Source organism: Salvelinus sp. IW2-2015, linkage group LG30 (genome assembly GCF_002910315.2).
Source record: "Salvelinus sp. IW2-2015 linkage group LG30, ASM291031v2, whole genome shotgun sequence".
In the NCBI taxonomy this organism is placed as follows: domain Eukaryota; kingdom Metazoa; phylum Chordata; class Actinopteri; order Salmoniformes; family Salmonidae; genus Salvelinus; species Salvelinus sp. IW2-2015.
Window position 1 is genome coordinate 23551177 of NC_036869.1, and position 17612 is coordinate 23568788.

Consider the following 17612-nt stretch of genomic DNA (forward strand, 5'->3'; position numbering starts at 1 on the left):
YACTGTTCCTAGGCCRTCATTGAAAATAAGAATTTGCTCTTAACTGACTTGCCTAGTTAAATAAWGGTAAAATACATTTAAAAAAATACTTGAGTAAAAGTAAAGATACGTTAATAGAAAATGACTGTTACGCTCGTCGTCGGATGATAAATGACCGGACCAAGGTGCAGCGTGGTAGGCGTACATTCTCTCTTTATTTGAAAACGTAACACCGGGAAAAAACAATGAACACAAACCGAACGTAAAGCTAGTCGTGCACAAAGCAACAAACAAAGACAAGATCCCACAAAACCCAAAAGGAAACTGACAACTTATATCTGATTCCCAATCAGAGACAACGATAGACAGCTGCCTCCGATTGGGAATCAAACACACCAACATAGAAACAGAAAACCTAGAATGCCCACCCTAATCACGCCCACCCTAATCACACCCTGACCTAACCAAATAGAGAAATAAAAAGGCTCTCTAAGGTCAGGGCGTGACAATGACTCAAGTAAAAGTGAAGGTCACCCAGTAAAATCCTACTTGAGTAAAAATCTAAAAGTATTTGGTTTTGAATATACTTAAGTATCAAAAGTAAATGTAATTGCTAAAATACTTAAGTATCAAAAGTAAAAGTAAAAGTATAAATAATTTCAAATTCCTTATATTAAGCAAACTAGATGACACCATTTCCTAGTTATTTTTATTTACGGATAGCCAGGAGCACGCTCCAACACTCAGACATCATTTACAAACGAAGCATGTGTTTAGTGAGTCCGCCATATCAGAGGCAGTAGGGATGACCAGGGATGTTCTCTTGATAAGTCTGTGAATTAGACCATTTTCGTATCCTGCTAAGCATTCAAAAATGTAACGAGTACTTTTGGGTGTCAAGAAACATGTATGTAGTAAAAAGTATATCATTTTATTTAGGAATGTAGTGAAGTAAAAGTAAAAGTATTCAAAAATGTAAATCGTATAGTAAAGTACTGATACCCATAAAAACTACTTTAGTAGTCCTTTCACATATTTTTACTGAAGTACTTTACACCACTGTGCATGCTTGCGTGAATGTGTGTGTATAATGAGTGCATCCATGCATGCGTGATTGTGTGCGTGCGTGAGTGCATTTGTTTGTGTGTGTGTGGGGTACATCAGTSCCCAGCATATCTCGGTCTCTCTACAACAAACAGGTTCCTCTCCCACGCTTCTATCTCAGTGTATCTCGCATTTCTTAATCTTTCCCAGARATGACCGGTTGCTGACCTCTTGCACCCTCCCCTTTTCTGACGCTTTGCTGCATGCTCACTGAGCTGAACTAAATACAAATAACACAGGGGAGGGAGGATTGGCCTGGTTTGTTCCCGGCTCGGTGTCTGTCTGGTGGTGCCACCGTGTTGAAAAAGCCCTGCCTCTGACATTTAAACAAGCGCCAGGTCAAAAGGGCAGACGACTGAAAACAAAGTGATACTGGATCAGGGCGACGCAGTGTTCTTTTTATGATGCTCCAACCCGTACCTGCYTTCCTGCATTCACCTTTACAAGGATGGAGAGGAGGAGAGAGCATCTTTTGAAAGGAAAAATCTGTTTAGAAGCAGATTGAGTAGACTAGAGTAACCTCTGAACATTGATGTTATCGTAAAAAAGTTGTGCGGGTATGTTACGACATTGGTCTCTCACTAGAAGAAAATCATTTCAGTTTAAGAAATAAAATRCTGGTCAGGGTCAAGGAAAAAAAAACAAGCTCTGTATCTGTATCAAGCTCTCTAAAATCAGAAATATATTGCACATGTATTTCAACATCAGTATGAAAGGAATGAGGCCCTGGCTGTCAATAGTGATCAGAGACATGGGTTACATGGTAGGGGTAAGCCAGCGATCTGGATCTGCATTTATACAGAAACACATGGCTTCTGATGAGGCCTTTGAGCTATTGTGGTCTCTCTTCCTTCCTTTCTTCCTCTTTCTGTCCTACKCTCTCTTCCCCTCCCTCAGTGCACAGGGCTGGACCATCATTTCCACTCGTAAAATACAGATGCTTATGCTTGGCTCTTGGCATCTCGGCGGCGCTGCATTCCAGGCAGGTGAGGTATGGGAAACTGGTCTCCCCCACCCGCGAGTGCAGAGCAGAGTGCCCGGCCCTGCAGAGCATAACTCACCAGGCCAGTGCCCTGGACACAGAGAGGCTCTAATGTATTTCATCTCCACACCCTGCGATTTACTTCACACCTCTGGTGTATCCTTATACTCCCTCAATCCTCTCTTCCTGTTTTCCACGACCCATGGGTCCATCCTTCCTCCTAACAAGGGGCCCAGGCTGACTGCTGATTGCCTACATGAGTCACCAGCAACAAATGGACATTTTAGTCATTTAGCAGACGCTCTTCTCCTTACAGGAGCAATTAGGGTTAAGTGCCTTGCTCAAGGGCACATCAACGGATTTCTCACCTACTGTAGATGTCTCTGCGATTCGAACCAGTGGCCTTTTGGTTACTGGCCCAACGCTCTTAACCGCTAAGCTACCTGCCGCCCCACACAAAGGAGGTTAAGCCAATGCGCGGCTTTTCCAGCTTTGAATCACGGCGGGTTGTTTTCCCTCTACATCTGACCCGTCACACAACGGGTGGGTTCCATCCAGGTAAGGACGGGTAGGAAGGCGGCATCACCTTGAAGGCGGCAGCAATACCGAGTAAGGAAGCTGCRAAAAACAACCACAAGTATTGATGGAACTTCAATAGCGCTTAAACAGTGCTGCCAGACACCTCGGGACTAATCCGCTCTTTTTCTACTCCTCTACAGCTGGCCATTAAAAGGGTCTTACACACCATGCGCAAACGGAGCTGCCGCTGAATTTTTGGAATGGACCGTATACGACACTCAGTCGCTCTGTATTGTGTAGAGTGTGTAGCAGGCTTAAGAGGAGAGTGAACAAAAAGAACACTACCGAAGTGTATTTACAGTACTGTAGCAGCTAAGGCTGAAGCGGGGAATATGTCTACGAATAGCTTGAGATGTAAGACAAGAGCGATAGTGAAGAATGTTCAACTACATCGTACTTGCCTGTTAGCCTTCTAATTGGATGTGTGTACTCGATTAAGCGATTTAGAAAATGTGCCGCTAATAAGACAGCTCCATCGTTTGGTTTGATGTGTCAACGTGACACTCCTAGTCAGTGTACAGACAGCACAGGCTAATGCTGTTTTCCAAGACCCCGGTTGAAAGAGGAGGAGATAAAAGAGTCTACGGAGACGTAGCTAGGGAGGGGTTGCACAACAACTGCCTATCCTCTGACGTCCTTCCAGCGAGCGAGCTTCGTCGCAGGGCCTAGTCATTGACCTCCATCCTTCCTCCAGCTAGCGCTAACTGCTAAATCATTGATTTACGACACRCAGGTGCTTTCTTGACTGAGGTCTGTGCTAATGCCAGGGCTTGGCTCCGAACGCTTCCTATGACAACATCTGCTTTGAAGAGTGATCGCTGCGCCGCGGACGGTGGCAGACACAAGGCTCTCGGCGGCTAACACAAGGCTCAGGGTGCATCCCAAATGGCACCCTATTCTCTACATAGTGCCCTGGGCAAAAGTAGTGCACAACCTAGGGAATATGGTGCCATTTGGGATACAGTTACCTTGGTGACATACCTTTGCACTGGTTGGTGTTCTTGTCCAGGATGGCCTTGGTTGACACTATTTTCCCATATCTGTGAAGAGAAGAGAGAAGCAGAATTACTAGGTGGAATGGTTCTAGAACATAACATCGGGAACATTCTTCAAATTCAGTAGTGCTATTACCGTTACAGTAGGCTATTTTGTCCTCTCTCAATTCTCTAACCTCCACTTGGCCTAAAAATGTATAAATGTAGCGAGGCACGATTGCTCTCTTGATAACCATTACCGCTGCTGGGAAATAAACATAGCGGAAGTTAACACATCGGGAATATCTACGACCACTTCATCTCTCCCATTAATCAAACAACTGCACTAGGACTTGATGTGGCAAAAACTCATCGTTATGGACTGTGTGTGGACTAGGGGATGACGGCATCAGGCAGCTCTGTGTGTGTGTGCCTGCCTGTGTGTTTGTGCCTGTGTGGTATGCTTGCGGTATGTGTACTTGCCCGTGTGTGTGTGTGTGTGTGTGTGTGTGTGTGTGTGTGTTGTGTGTGTGTGTGTGTGTGTGTGTGTGTGTGGTGTGTGTGTGTGTGTGTGTGTGTGTGTGTGTGTGTGTGAATTAGAGCTTCTCTCTCAGTACATAGGAAGTGTGGGCTTCCTGGCCCATATTTTCACCAGCGGGGGATAATTGTGCATTTCTCAACGCACAGTGAAGACTCTTTACTGCATGCTGCGGTGGGGTCGGTGGCAGGTATGAACTGATGAGCACAAGGAGGAAAACTACAGCCTGACACTCAGCCTCCTGGATACCAATCAGACTGTTGTCTTGATGGGATAGAGACGCAGGGTAATTTGAGGGTGGTGCGTCCCAAATGGTGCCAGTTCCCAATGTGCCTGGTCTCAAAGTAGTGTCCTTTTAAGGGACACCGGGCACCATTAAGGGACAGCAGCCCTGCAGGCGGAACTTTAGCCTCATATGATACCAATCAGTCCGATTGTATTTTAATGGGAGTGAGAGACACACGGGTAATTTGACTTACCTGGTAAAGAATTCAACAGGGATTTGTAATCCCCGAGGGAGAGTTTGAGGGCGTCTCCCATGAGCAATAGAAAAGATTGGCTTCAACATGGGGTTGGTGCATATATTTGATGGCCATTCCCTACTCATCAGCGAAAACTGTTTGTTTTTGTTATTTTTTATTTATTTCACCTTATTTAACCGCGGGAGGCTAGTTGAGCACAAAGTTCTCATTTGCAACTGCAAATAACTGCAAGATAAAGCATAGCAAATTCGACACAAACAACAAACACAGGTTACACATGGAATATAAACAAAACATACAGTCAACTAATACAGTAGAAAATAAAGTCAATGTGAGCAAATGAGGTGAGATAAGGGAGGTAGAAGGCAAAAAAAAGGCCATGGTGGCGAAGTAAATACAATATAGCAAGTAAAACACTGGAATGATAAAGGGGTGCAAAGGAGCAAATATAATAAATAAATAAATACAGTAGAGGAAGAGGTAGTTCTTTGTTTTGGGCTAAATTATAGATGGGCTATGTACAGGGTGCAGTAATCTGTGAGCTGCTCTGACAGCTGGTGCTTAAAGCTAGTGAGGGAGAAAGGTGTTTCCAGCTTCAGGATTTTTTGCAGTTCGTTCCGTCATATCGGCGCAGAGAACTGGAAGGAAGAAGCGACACTTGACAGGGGAAAGGAGGAATTGGCTTTGGGGGTGACCAGTGAGATATCCTGCTGGAGCGCGTGCTACGGGTGGGTTGCTGATATGGTGCCCGTGAGCTGAGATAAGGCGGGGCTTTACCTGCAGAGACTTGTAGATAACCTGTAGCCAGTGGGTTTGGCGACGAGTATGAAGCGAGGGCCAACACCAACGAGAGGTTCGCAATGGTGGGTAGTGTATGGGGCTTTGGTGACAAAAATGGATGGCACTGTGATAGACTGCATCCAGTTTGTTGAGTAGCGTGTTGGAGGCTATTTTTAGATGACATCACGAAGTCGAGGATCGGTAGGAATGGTCAGTTTTAACGAGGTATGTTTGGCAGCATGAGTGAAGGATGCTTTTGTGCGATATAGGAAGCCGATTCTAGATTTAATTTTGGATTGGAGATGCTTTAATGTGAGTCTGGAAGGAGAGGTTTACAGTCTAGCGGGCAGTGTATCGGTTGAATAGCATGCATTTCGTTTTACTTGCATTTAAGAGCAGTTGGAGGCCACGGAAGGAGAGTTGTATGGCATTGAAGCTCGTCTGGAGGTTGTTAACACAGTGTCCAAAGAGGGGCCAGAAGTATACAGAATGGTGTTGTCTGCGTAGAGGTACTACTACTTGTTTAAGCACTACTTGTTTAGCAATCCACTTCGAGCAGGTGCTGCGTAGATATGCTATAAATGTCTCACTGTTTTCTCAGTTGTCCCACTCATCTTATTATTCCGTTTTTTTATGACGTTCATGGGTTGCATGTTGAATCACACTATTGTTTGAAACGTTTGTTTTGAACTGATGCCCGACTGAGCATTCTACTCAATGCATTGTCAGTGAGTGCTGGTGAATTTTTTTATCAAAAGTATCACCAGCAGCAAGAGCAACATCATTGATGTATACAGAGAAGAGAGTCGGCCAGAGGATTGAACCCTGTGGCACCCCCATAGAGACCGCCAGAGGTCTGGACAACAGGCCCTCCGATTTGACACACTGAACTATCAGAGAAGTAGTTGGTAAACCAGGCGAGGCAATGATTTGAGAAACCAAGGCTGTCGAGTCTGCCAATAAGAATGTGRTGATTAACAGAGTCGAAAGCCTTGGCCCGGTCGATGAATACAGCTGTGCAGTAATGTCTCTTATCGATGGCAGTTATGATGTCGTTTAGGACCTTGAGTGTGGCTGAGGGGCACCCATGACCAGCTCTGAAACCAGATTGCATAGCGGAGAAGGTACGGTGGGATTCGAAATGGTCGATAATCTGTTTGTTAACTTGGCTTTCGAAGACCTTAGAAAGGCAGAGTAGGATAGATATAGGTCTGTAGCAGTTTGGGTCTAGAGTGTCACCCCCTTTGAAGAGGGGGATGACCGCGGCAGCTTTCCAATCTTTGGGAATCTCAGACGATACGAAAGAGAGGTTGAACAGGCTAGTAATAGGGTTTGCAACAATTTCGGCAGATAATTTTAGAAAGAGAGGGTTCAGAATGTCTAGCCCAGCTGATTTGTAGGGGTCCAGATTTTGCAGCTCTTTCAGAACATCAGCTATCTGGATTTGGGTGAAAGAGAAATGGTGGGGGCTTTGGCGGGTTGCTGTGGAGGGTGCCGGGCAGTTGACCAGGGTAGAGGTAGCCAGGTGGAAAGCATGGCCTGCCGTTGAGAAATGTTTATTGAAATTCTCAATTATAGTGGATTTATCGGTGGTGACAGTGTTTCCTAGCCTCRGTGCAGTGGGCAGCTGGAAGGAGGTACTCTTATTCTCCATGGACTTTACAGTGTCTCAGAACTTTTTTGAGTTAGTACTACAGGATGCAAATTTCTGTTTGAAAAAGCTAGCGTTAGCTTTCCTAACTGCCTGTGTATATTTGTTCCTAACTTCCCTGAAAAGTTGCATATCACGGGGGCTATTCGATGCTATTCAATGCAGAACGCCACAGGATGTTTTTGTGCTGGTCAAGAGCAGACAGGTCTGGAGTGAACCAAGGACTATATCTATTCCTAGTTCTACATTTTTTGAATGGGGCATGCTTATTTAAGATGGTGAGGAAGGCACTTTTAAAGAATAGCCAGGCATCATCTACTGACGGGATGAGGTCAATGTCATTCCAGGATACCCCGGCCAGGTCGATTAGAAAGGCCTGCTCGCAGAAGTGTTTTAGGGAGCGTTTGACAGTGATGAGGGGTGGTCGTTTGGTCGCAGACCCATTACGGATGCAGGCAATGAGGCAGTGATCGCTGAGATCTTGATTGAAAACAGCAGAGGTGTATTTGGAGGGCGAGTTAGTTAGGATGACATCTATGAGGGTGCTCGTGTTTACGGATTTGGAGTTGTACCTGGTAGGTTCATTGATAATTTGTGTGAGATTGAGGGCATCAAGCTTAGATTGTAGGATGGCCGGGGTGTTAAGCATGTCCCAGTTTAGGTCACCTAGTAGCACGAGCTCAGAAGATAGATGGGGGGCAATCAATTCACATATGGTATTGAGGGCACAGCTGGGGGCAGAGGGAGGTCTATAGCAAGCGGCAACAGTGAGAGACTTGTTTCTGGAAAGGGTACAGCTAAATGCTATACGAACTGGCCGTCTAGCACGTTCGGAACAGAGAGTAAAAGGAGCAGGTTTCTGGGCTCGATAGCATAGATTCAAGGCATAGTGTACAGACAAAGGTAAGGTAGGATGTGAGTACATTGGAGGTAAACCTAGGCATTGAGTAATGATGAGAGAGATATAGTCTCTAGAGACGTTTAAACCAGGTGATGTCATCATATATGTAGGAGGTGGAACAACATGGTTGGTTAAGGCATATTGAGCAGGGCTAGAGGCTCTACAGTGAAATAAGACAGTAATCACTAACCAGGACMGTAATGGAYGAGGCATATTGATATTAGAGAGAGGCATGCGTAGCCAAGTGAACATATGGGTCCAGTGAGTGGTTGGGCTGACTGGGGACACGRCGATTCAGACAGTTAGCAGGCCGATGCTAACAAGCTAACAGTTAGTAGGCCGGGGCTAAACAAGCTAGCAGTTAGCAGACCGGGGCTGGCAAGCTAGCAGTTAGCAGACCGGGTTAGCAAGAAAGCAGTTAGCAGACCAGGGCAGGCAAGCTAGCAGTTAGCAAACCGGGGCAGGCAAGCTAGCAGTTAGCAGACCGGGGCAGGGAAGCTAGCAGTTAGCAGACCGGAGCTAGCAAGTTAGCCTTTGGGGGACGTTGCGATGGGGGTAAATCTGTTTTTGCCTCTTCGTGCGGTGATGTCGATAGACCAGTCGTGGAATTAGTAGGGTTCCAGGTAGCTCTAGGTAGCTAGCAGGCCTAGCAGGTTAGCAGAATGGGCCTTCAGCGGGYGTCGCGCCTGAGGGGCCTGTTGGAGTCCTCGGGCAGATTATGTYGGTATTCCAGTCGTAGAGGATTGGCGGGGTTCCGTGCCCCTTACCGGCAGTAGAAGGGGTCCGGATATTGTAGCCCAGGAGTGGGCTTCGGTGGTAGCACAGGAGCCCTAGCCAGGCTATTTCAGATCCGAAGATCCGAAGGATTTCAGATCCGAAGTAAATAGAAATATTTTAGAAAAAAGCAGATCCACGCCACATTGGGTGAGGCGGGTTGCAGGAGAGGATTTAAAAGTTGAGGTTTAGGAAAATATTAAAAAAATATATGCTAAGAAAAATATGTAAAAAGATATATACAAGGGACAGGACAAAGACGTCTGAGTGCTACGCCATCTTGGACTCATCTTGTTTGTTATTGATATTGCACTGTTGAGGGAAAAGCCTGCAAGTAAGCATTTCACTGTTTCGTTTACACCTGCCTTTATCCTGTGCACGTGACAAATAAACTATGATGGGGGAAAAAAACTGAACATATATTGGAAACTCAATGAAGTTACACATCAATTGTAACACTAACGTAGCACTAACTAAGGTGTGCATGTGTTTTTTTGCATGTCTGGTTGTGTGTACGTGCGAAAATGGGCAAGAGCTCGTGTGTGTGTACAGTCGGCTCGTTCTGGGAAACAGTTAAAACGGCCTCCGATTGGCATGGAGTTGGGGAAAGTTCTCATTAGAACTTTGTTTGGGTCCACTGGGACCAGGAGACCACTCATCATGGCTCGTCTCATTAATTGTTAAAGATSGTTCATCAATGCATCGCGCCTGTGATCCAAAAATACCCTACAAAGACACCAGGCGTGGGATGAAAAGAAAAGGTTGAATCAGGCATCTAGCCCATAATGGAGAATATTGGAAATAAACAGGGAATACAAGCCGTGCACGAGCCATGTATATGTGTTTGGGCATGCGAAGGTGTGTTTGTGTGTGTGTGTGTGTGTGGACACCGTGCTGGCGGCTTCTCTTGCATGACTTTGATGTGACAGAGACAGTCTCTGTGAAGCCCAGGTTTAATACTGGCGATGCTGTAGCTCTGCTAGAGCCGGTCTCCTCTAATCATATTTCAATCACTCTCAGTCTCCGTTATCTCTGTCTCTAATGGTCCTCGTCAGTCCTCACCCAGTCCCTCTCGCTCTTTCCCTCTCTCTCTCCCTCATTCCCTCTCCTCCTCTATCCCTCTCCCAATTCTATCTCTCTCTCCAGTGGCATACCACAGTTTTGGGGGGCCCACCGCAAGGTCTGAGAAGGTGTTTTTTCTCTCTCGGGGAAACAGTTAACTTCCTACAATTCTACTAATTTCGCCATGGGGCAAAGTGCTATTATACACATTTTGCAATGAGGCTCAGAGAATTTGGCATTTCGAAAGATAATTTCATGTTATTCTACACATATTGCCATGGGGTGGAGAGGAAAATGTGCAGTTTTACAGCTAATCTCATGGTATTCTACATATATTGAATTGAGGATGAGAGAATTTGGCATTTTTAAAGCAAATTTCCTGCTATTCTACACATATTGCCATGGGGCGGAGAGGACATCCAAACCAGCCTAATTGTAATGAATGGCAGCAGAGGCATAATACTGATTTTACTTATGCAGGAACATAAAACAAATGCATGTGATATATTAGAAAATGTGTAATAGAATTATTGTCAAGCTAAAATATTGTCATATAATCATACATACAGTTTATACGGATTTCCTACCAGTGTTCTGTATAAACATCTTCGGAAATATATGTAAACAGACCAGAAATGTCTCAATTGATGTTTTCTTGGAAAGCTGAGAGTGCTATTATATGATCAAATGTGGTATGCCAGTGTCTCTTTCCCCCTCTTCCTCTCACAATTTCTCCCTTCCTATTTCTCTCGCTTTCTCTCTCTCTCTCTCTGGCAATCATTCCACCGCCATATCCAATCAAGAATTAGAGATSACGATACTAAAAAAGGACACCCGCCCAATAAAAATACAAGGTTTTATACGTGGTTCTATGTCGTTGAACATTGTACAAATTGAGGCAACTGTAAAAGATGTCATTTGTTCGAAAGTTTTCTCGGAATTGAAGCACGATGCGTAGCCTCAACCGCAGCTTCTACTTTTTGGGTGGAGGCCTGATGACGAGACATTGGATCATTTGGATCCATTGAATATCTGCATCTCCTTTTTCCTCTCTGGGTGAAATGATCCAGGCATATTTCATTTCCGCCATTGCGCTGAGGGTGAAGTGGTTCTTACATGGAGAGCAGGCCAGAGCCAGCACACATCACTGGTGCAGCTTGGCAGGAGGAGTGAGGGGGACTGGCGGAYCACCCAAGCGTGGCGTTGTCCCCCTTCTGGCTCTCCAAAGGCCCTCGCTGTCTGCATGTCTGTTTGCTGCAGTAGACGTGTGAAGTGGCATGACAGGTAGGTGGGAAACAGCTCCAGGCAGTTTCTGCTCCATGTCTGTGTTTCCCTACTTCCCTTCTGCTGACCACATGGTGTAACCACATCCTCTAAGGGATACAGTCASATTCTCTCCCCTGCTTGTGTGTAAAGACCCCAGGGTATGGGGTCTGACAGGCCCTTGGGCCTCTAGGTTTGGGGAGGAGTTTGAAAGGAGGAAATTGAAAGAAAGTGATCCTGCTGTGGACCCCAGAGGCAGATGGGGGCCCCTGCTGCGTGGCGTCTGTGTCAGTTCATCTCTGAGTTTTGCGTTTATATTGCTCAATGTTTGATGGTAATTTAAGAGACAGGTGTCACTGTTGTACACATATTCTGACTGGACAGGCACGGATAGAGGGAGAGAGAGAGTGGGAGACAGAGGAAGAGGGATAGATGATTGAAAGCAGGAAAGTGAGAGATTCCTTGGCGCCATACCTTAGTGCAACGTTCCGGTTGAGTTAGTGCCACGTTCCGGTTGACCCGCAAGCTCAACCGACCCCCCTCAGAGCTCTAAAGGTGAGCCTGACAGACAGGGGTCAAATCACAGCTATTAGTGCGGCGGGCCATTAAGGACTAGGACCAGTTGACCTGGGAGCATGGGAGCTCCCTCTGTGACTACAGGACAGAGGGTTAAGGGCAGGGGAGGGGACCCAGGTTGTGTTCCAAATGGCACTATATTTCCCTATATAGTGCACTACTTTTGACCAGAGCCCAGGGAGCTATATAGGGAACAGGGTGCCATTTAGGACGCAGGCCCAGTCTCCCAGTGAACTGCAGAGACAGACAGGCAGGTGCTGCGCACTGCTGAACTAGCCTGCTCTATCCTGATGGACACCTGGCAGGAGGGAGACCCGCTGGTCACTCAAGTAGAACTGAATCAAAATCAATCACGAGCCACTCTCCTGAGCTATACTTGTGTACTGTAGAAGGGACCTGCCCTTTGAAGATATCCCACAGTATGGCCGCTGCACTACCACGGTACAACATGTTATAGTTGTCGGTTAAGCTCTTCTCTCCCTGCTTCTAGCAGGTGACACAATGGTTTTCTGTGAACTGTAGGTCTAAGCTCTTTGGCCCTCTGGTCCCACCCACTGTGGAAAGTATTTCCATTGCTGGAAGACAACAGTTCTATTTCAAAAATGTCATCTTGACATTTCTGCATTAGAAATTAATTATGATTGCTCCCCTGGCAACGACGGCCCTCTGACAAATTGTGACCCGGTGAATTAGGCCAATACTTTGCTGGCTCACTCACGAGATGACATGCCAACTGGCCCAGGGCTGGCGCTTGGGTTGCATTTCCTCCTTACGATTTTGTTAGCCACTCATCCGGGATCCGGCCCTTTGTCACCTTTAAGGGGCTCTGACTGAGGCTAGCCTGACAAGTGTCGGCCATGGTTGAGTATCACCAGTGTTAAACAGCAGTGTCGGCCATGGTTGAGCATCACCAGTGTTAAACAGCAGTGTCGGCCATGGTTGAGCAATCACCAGTGTGAACAGGCAGGGTCGGCCATGGTTGAGCATCCCCAGTGTTAAACACAGTGCGGCCAGTTGAGTATCACCCCCAGTGTAAAACAGCCCAGTGTCGGCCATGGTTGAGCATCACCCAAGGTTAAACCAGCAGTGTCGGCCTATTGGTTGAATATCACCATGTTTAAAACAGCAGGTCGGCCATGGTGAAGCATCACCAGTTACAACAGCAGTGTCGTCCATGGTTGAGCATCACCAGTGTTAAACAAGCAGTGTCGGCCATGGTGAGCATCACCAGTGTTAAAACAGCAGTGTCGGCCATGGTTGAGCATCCACCAGTGTTAAACAGCAGTGTCGGCCATGGATTGAGTATCAACCAGTGTTAAACAGCAGTGTCGGCCATGGTTGAGCATCACCAGTGTTAAACAGCAGTGTCGGCCATGGTTGAGTATCACCAGTGTTAAACAGCAGTGTCGGCCATGGTTGAGTTAGCACCTGCAGCTGACCTGAGAATGATTTAGTGGTGATGTCCTTGTCAACCCAGGATCTGTATCAGGCCAAAAATAACACACACACTCTGAACGCACACTCTGAAGACACACAGGATAATGCATTTCTGACAGGTAGTGCTGGTGAATGATGCTGGCCGATCATCAGATTGGAGCTCACCACAGAGATCTCCACCCACAGGGAGGGTAGGAGGGAGAGAAAGAACGAAAAAGAGAGAGAGAGGGGGGGGGGGAGAACAAGAGCGAGAGAGTGAGAGAACAAGAGGACGTGAGAGAGAGAACAAGAGAGAGGGAACAACTACAGTGGCTCCACTATAGATATGGAGTGCTTTTAATGGAGTGAGTGGGAGAGAAAAATGGCAGTGTGTTTGTGTGTGTTTGCACGTATGTGTGTGTGTGTTTAATAGAATGAGTAATGGGCATATGGCTATTTTCCACAGTACCACAGTTCTCTTTCAGGCTTCAGCGTTCCAAAATAGCTCCTGTTTGTCCACGGCCGTCTACAACCTGTCAAGCCAACATGCCACGCATTTCTGTCTGACACGCACAAATGAACATATCTCATCTGTGCTGCTTTCTCCACACTACTCCAGATGAAAGGGAAAGAGCCAGAAAGAGGGGGGAGGGATGGAGAGTGTCAAAGCAGCTGGGAGGGAAACTGTAGAGTCCCGAGGGCTCGGCTTCCTGCCCTCGCGTCAATCAGTCTTAAGGCTGACGGCTGCTGCACCTGTAATGGACGGAGTGGAGCTTTAATTTGACATTTTAGTCATTTAGCAGACACTCTTATCCAGAGTGACTTGCGGTTAAGTGCTTTGTTCAAGGGCACATCGGCAGATTTCTCTCTGGAATTTCGACCCAGCGACCTTTCGGTTACTGGCCCAATGCTCTTAACCGCTAGGCTACCTGCCGCTTCCCAGCAGAGTGGGTGTACTGGCTGTAACGAGACAAACAGAGGGAGTGCCTATGAAAAGCCAAGCTGTCCCGATACCATGTATACAGTAATAGGGGGATGAATAATGTAGGAGATTGCCTGGGGGCATATCAGCCACTGCACAGCAACTGCTCTCCAAATCAATGTTGTGGAGGATACAACATATTAGTTCGGTCTGGGCATTCCTGCGGTCGTCTCACTGCCTCAGAGGTTAAGCGCCGCTATCTTGGTCCGTTCTGAAGGACGTGCGGCGGAGTTGGTTGACTGGACGGAGAAGGAGAGCGAGGGAGAGACAGAGAGAGAAAGGGCCAGGAAAGGCAGAGCCGGACGGAAAGTGTAGGGCGACGATGACGGAGGCGAAAGAGCCGAGGCTGGGCTGACTGGAGTGTCTTTTCTCACACTTCATCTCTTTGGCAGTTTGTTGAAAAGGAGCCCGTGGGATCGGGGAGGCTCTGATAGCCGGCCGGTTCGTGTCAACAGAGGGCCTCAGAGTCATGAGGGATAATGTGGCGCTTCGGATCGCAGAGGCTCTGTGGAACAGGTGGTCCCAGGGTCACCCCTTCCTCCTTCCTCTGCTGTGTGGAGCTCCCAACCCCTCACTCCCTACTCTCTCTCTCACTCCTCCCTCCCTCGCCACACATGGGAAAGTTTTTTTGGGGACAATTGGCGGTGATTAGCTCTTGATTTGGGTTTCTCTCCGTTTGATCAGGCGAGGGAAAGCAATGTGATAGAGAACACAGCTGTAGCTGGTCCCCGGCTTAAATTGGGTGCAGAGATCCAGAAGGGCGGGATGGATGAAAGCAGGAGGTAGGGGAAAACAAAGAAGTCAAAAGGGAGGAGGACGGAAGGGAGGGTAGGGAGGGAAGCTCTGGGGTCCTTTACAATGTACGTWTTTGAGTTATGGATTTAGGCCACTGGCAGGGAGAATGTGAGCTCGAATGCTTCTGTTATTCCAGGTGTGGGCCCTATGTCTGGTCTGGAGTGCCTTGTATAAAAATGCTCTTTACTCAAAAGAACCAGCGGGCTGGTTCAGCCCCTCTACCTCTCCTGGGTGGTGGACTGCAACAAGAAAACCCTGGGGCTGCCCAATCGCTTGGTAGTGAAATGGATCATAAAGTCTCCCGTCGCCCAAGAGGGCTCGGGGGTTAACGTTGGATACACACCCCATGGGTGGTTTATGCTTGGCCCTGTGCCCCACCTGCCTGGCTTTGTCCAGCCATTTTTTTAACGGTAACGGCTGTTCCATCCAGGTTTCTCTTGCTCTGGGTGTTCAGCCAAACCCCCTTCTCTGGCTGCTTCTCCATGCCCATATATCAGGCTGATGGTTCTGGAGAGCTACAGATCCAGCCAATTGAATAAAATAGATTAAGCACACTTCCAAATCCCATTAATTGCTCTTCCAACTGCGTATAATTAGAACCTCCGTGGCCATTGTTGTTATTGACTCCCTTTTCTGTTGGCTATGTTTGAAGTAGCAGAGGAAGTTGTGGTAGTTGAGTGTTAGGACTCTTTGGAGACTGTAGCTCGCTGTATCGTTACGGGTCACTGAGCGGAGTTCATTTTCATGTAGGAGTGGCCGCCGCAATTTGAGAGAACTTTGGCATTTCCAAGCATCTCTCAGGCCGGCGTGTAACAACCTCCAATCAGCAGCTACGATATGGCACACTCTCAAGAATGCGTCAGTTGGCGGCACTGTGTTTACTTTAGAGATACGGGGTCTGGACTGCTGGGGCTGTCTCACAGTGTGTATGACCCCGTGAGCCTGTCTCGGGAACCGGCATGGCTCAACACACCACAAGGACTCATAACAATTGAAGTTGACCCGAAAACCCGACCCTAGGCAACAGTGACTAGGGTCTGGTTTCAATGACAGACTCTTCAGGCATAGACGAACTACGTCACTTCCTTATCTGCTTCACACCAAACCTCTACACCAAAGTTGCAGTCTACCAGGCAGTGTGTGTATCTAAACTCCTTTATGGATGTGGAACATGGATAGTTTACAGCCGACACTTAAAACAACTGGAGTCCTTTCACATAAAATGCCTTAAACGAATGTTGAAAGTGACCTGGCAGGACCGTGTGCCACATTGAGAGATCCTACAGAGAACCAACTGCAGGAGCATCGAGGTGTCCTTCACACACCACCAGCTTAGATGGCTCGGGCCATGCCATCTGGATGCCAGAGGATCGCCTGCCACGAAAGATGCTGTACAGACAGCTAGAACTGGGCCGTCACTCTTCAGGTGGGCAGAAAAAGCGGCTAAAGGACCAACTGAGGACATCGCTAAAGAAGTTGGGGATAAACCCTGTCTCCCTCTAGATTGGCGCGGCCTCAAGGAGTGCAGTTGGCCGAGGAAAAAAGGACGTAGCCTGGCAAAGTGACAGAGAAGACATATGACCACTGGCCTCAACAGGACAGGCCTTTGTGTGCTCTTTCCGTGGCAGACAGTGTGCATCCCGCATCGGATTATACAGTCATCAACGAACCCACAAGCAGTAGTGGAAGTCATCATTGGATATGATGGACTACCTTAAGTGCCTTATCTGCTTGAATATTATTWTTTTTTTTTATGGATATCACGGAGGTAATTTTTAATGAGTGCGAAATGCAAGAGGCTAGTATGCATCAACTACCTTCACTAAAATCACTGCCAACTTTGGTTTCGTATCGCAACGTTCTGGAACCATGATTTGCTGAGAGAGTTGTCTGTCTGAAGAGGACTCACCCCGGATCACTTTTTTTTCTCCATTAGAGAAGTTGCCAAAAAGAGTCGGTCATTGAAACCAGACTATAGTCACTGTTGCCTAGAGTCGGGTTTTCAAGACTAATCTCTGAGAGGAAAATGCTGCCACACACACACACACACACACACACACACACACACACACACACACACACACACACACACACACACACACGGGAAGGAGGCATCCACTAGAGGACCAGTGAGTAGTAATGGTGTATGTCCAATGTGTTGTCATGTTTTGAGGTTACAGTAGCTAGTAAACCACAGAATGATATTGATCCTTCACTGCCGGGTACTTTACTGAAAGTTCCGACCAATGCCCTCTGAAAAACTTCCGGCCTCAAATTCAAGATCATACTGAATTGGAAAAAATAAATTGAAACGGCCCTACAGTGAGATGTTAACAAAAGGGGACTATGTGCGCGAAGAGATGTGCAATGTCAATAACGCTTAGTACCTCCGCGATGTCTTATTCGGCTCGCTCTCTAGCTAATGGAATTTTGAGTGTGGTCAATATCGGCAGACATGCGGGGACTTCTGACATAGCGAGAGCAGTTACCAAAATACTGGGCAGCACCTTCCGATTTCATAAAGATCATTTAAATAATTGGCTGCATTTGACTGCGGGGCATTTTCGAAAAGATGGGCAAGGAAAATGGATAGATGACCAGCAGACTTCCTTTTAGCCTGTTATTTCACAATTTTGCATTCTTTATTAATGATCTTGACCTTTTTTTATCGATTAAGACGTGGAGATTTAATGGAGCTGAACAAAAGCTGTGTGTGTGCATGTGGTGTGTATGTGTATCGGTGTATGTGTATGTGTGTGTTGTGTGTGTCACTT

At 47.0% G+C, this 17612-nt stretch overlaps 1 protein-coding gene across 1 annotated transcript in view; it reads right to left on the minus strand.

The window, feature by feature from the left end:
* Positions 1-17612, minus strand: part of LOC111955198 (RNA-binding motif, single-stranded-interacting protein 3-like) — a 222281-nt gene that overhangs the window by 161847 nt on the left and 42822 nt on the right. Inside the window, exon 3 of the mRNA XM_023975345.3 lies at positions 3626-3684. Coding sequence (XP_023831113.1) covers positions 3626-3684 — 59 coding nt within the window. The remainder of the gene's footprint in view (positions 1-3625; positions 3685-17612) is intronic.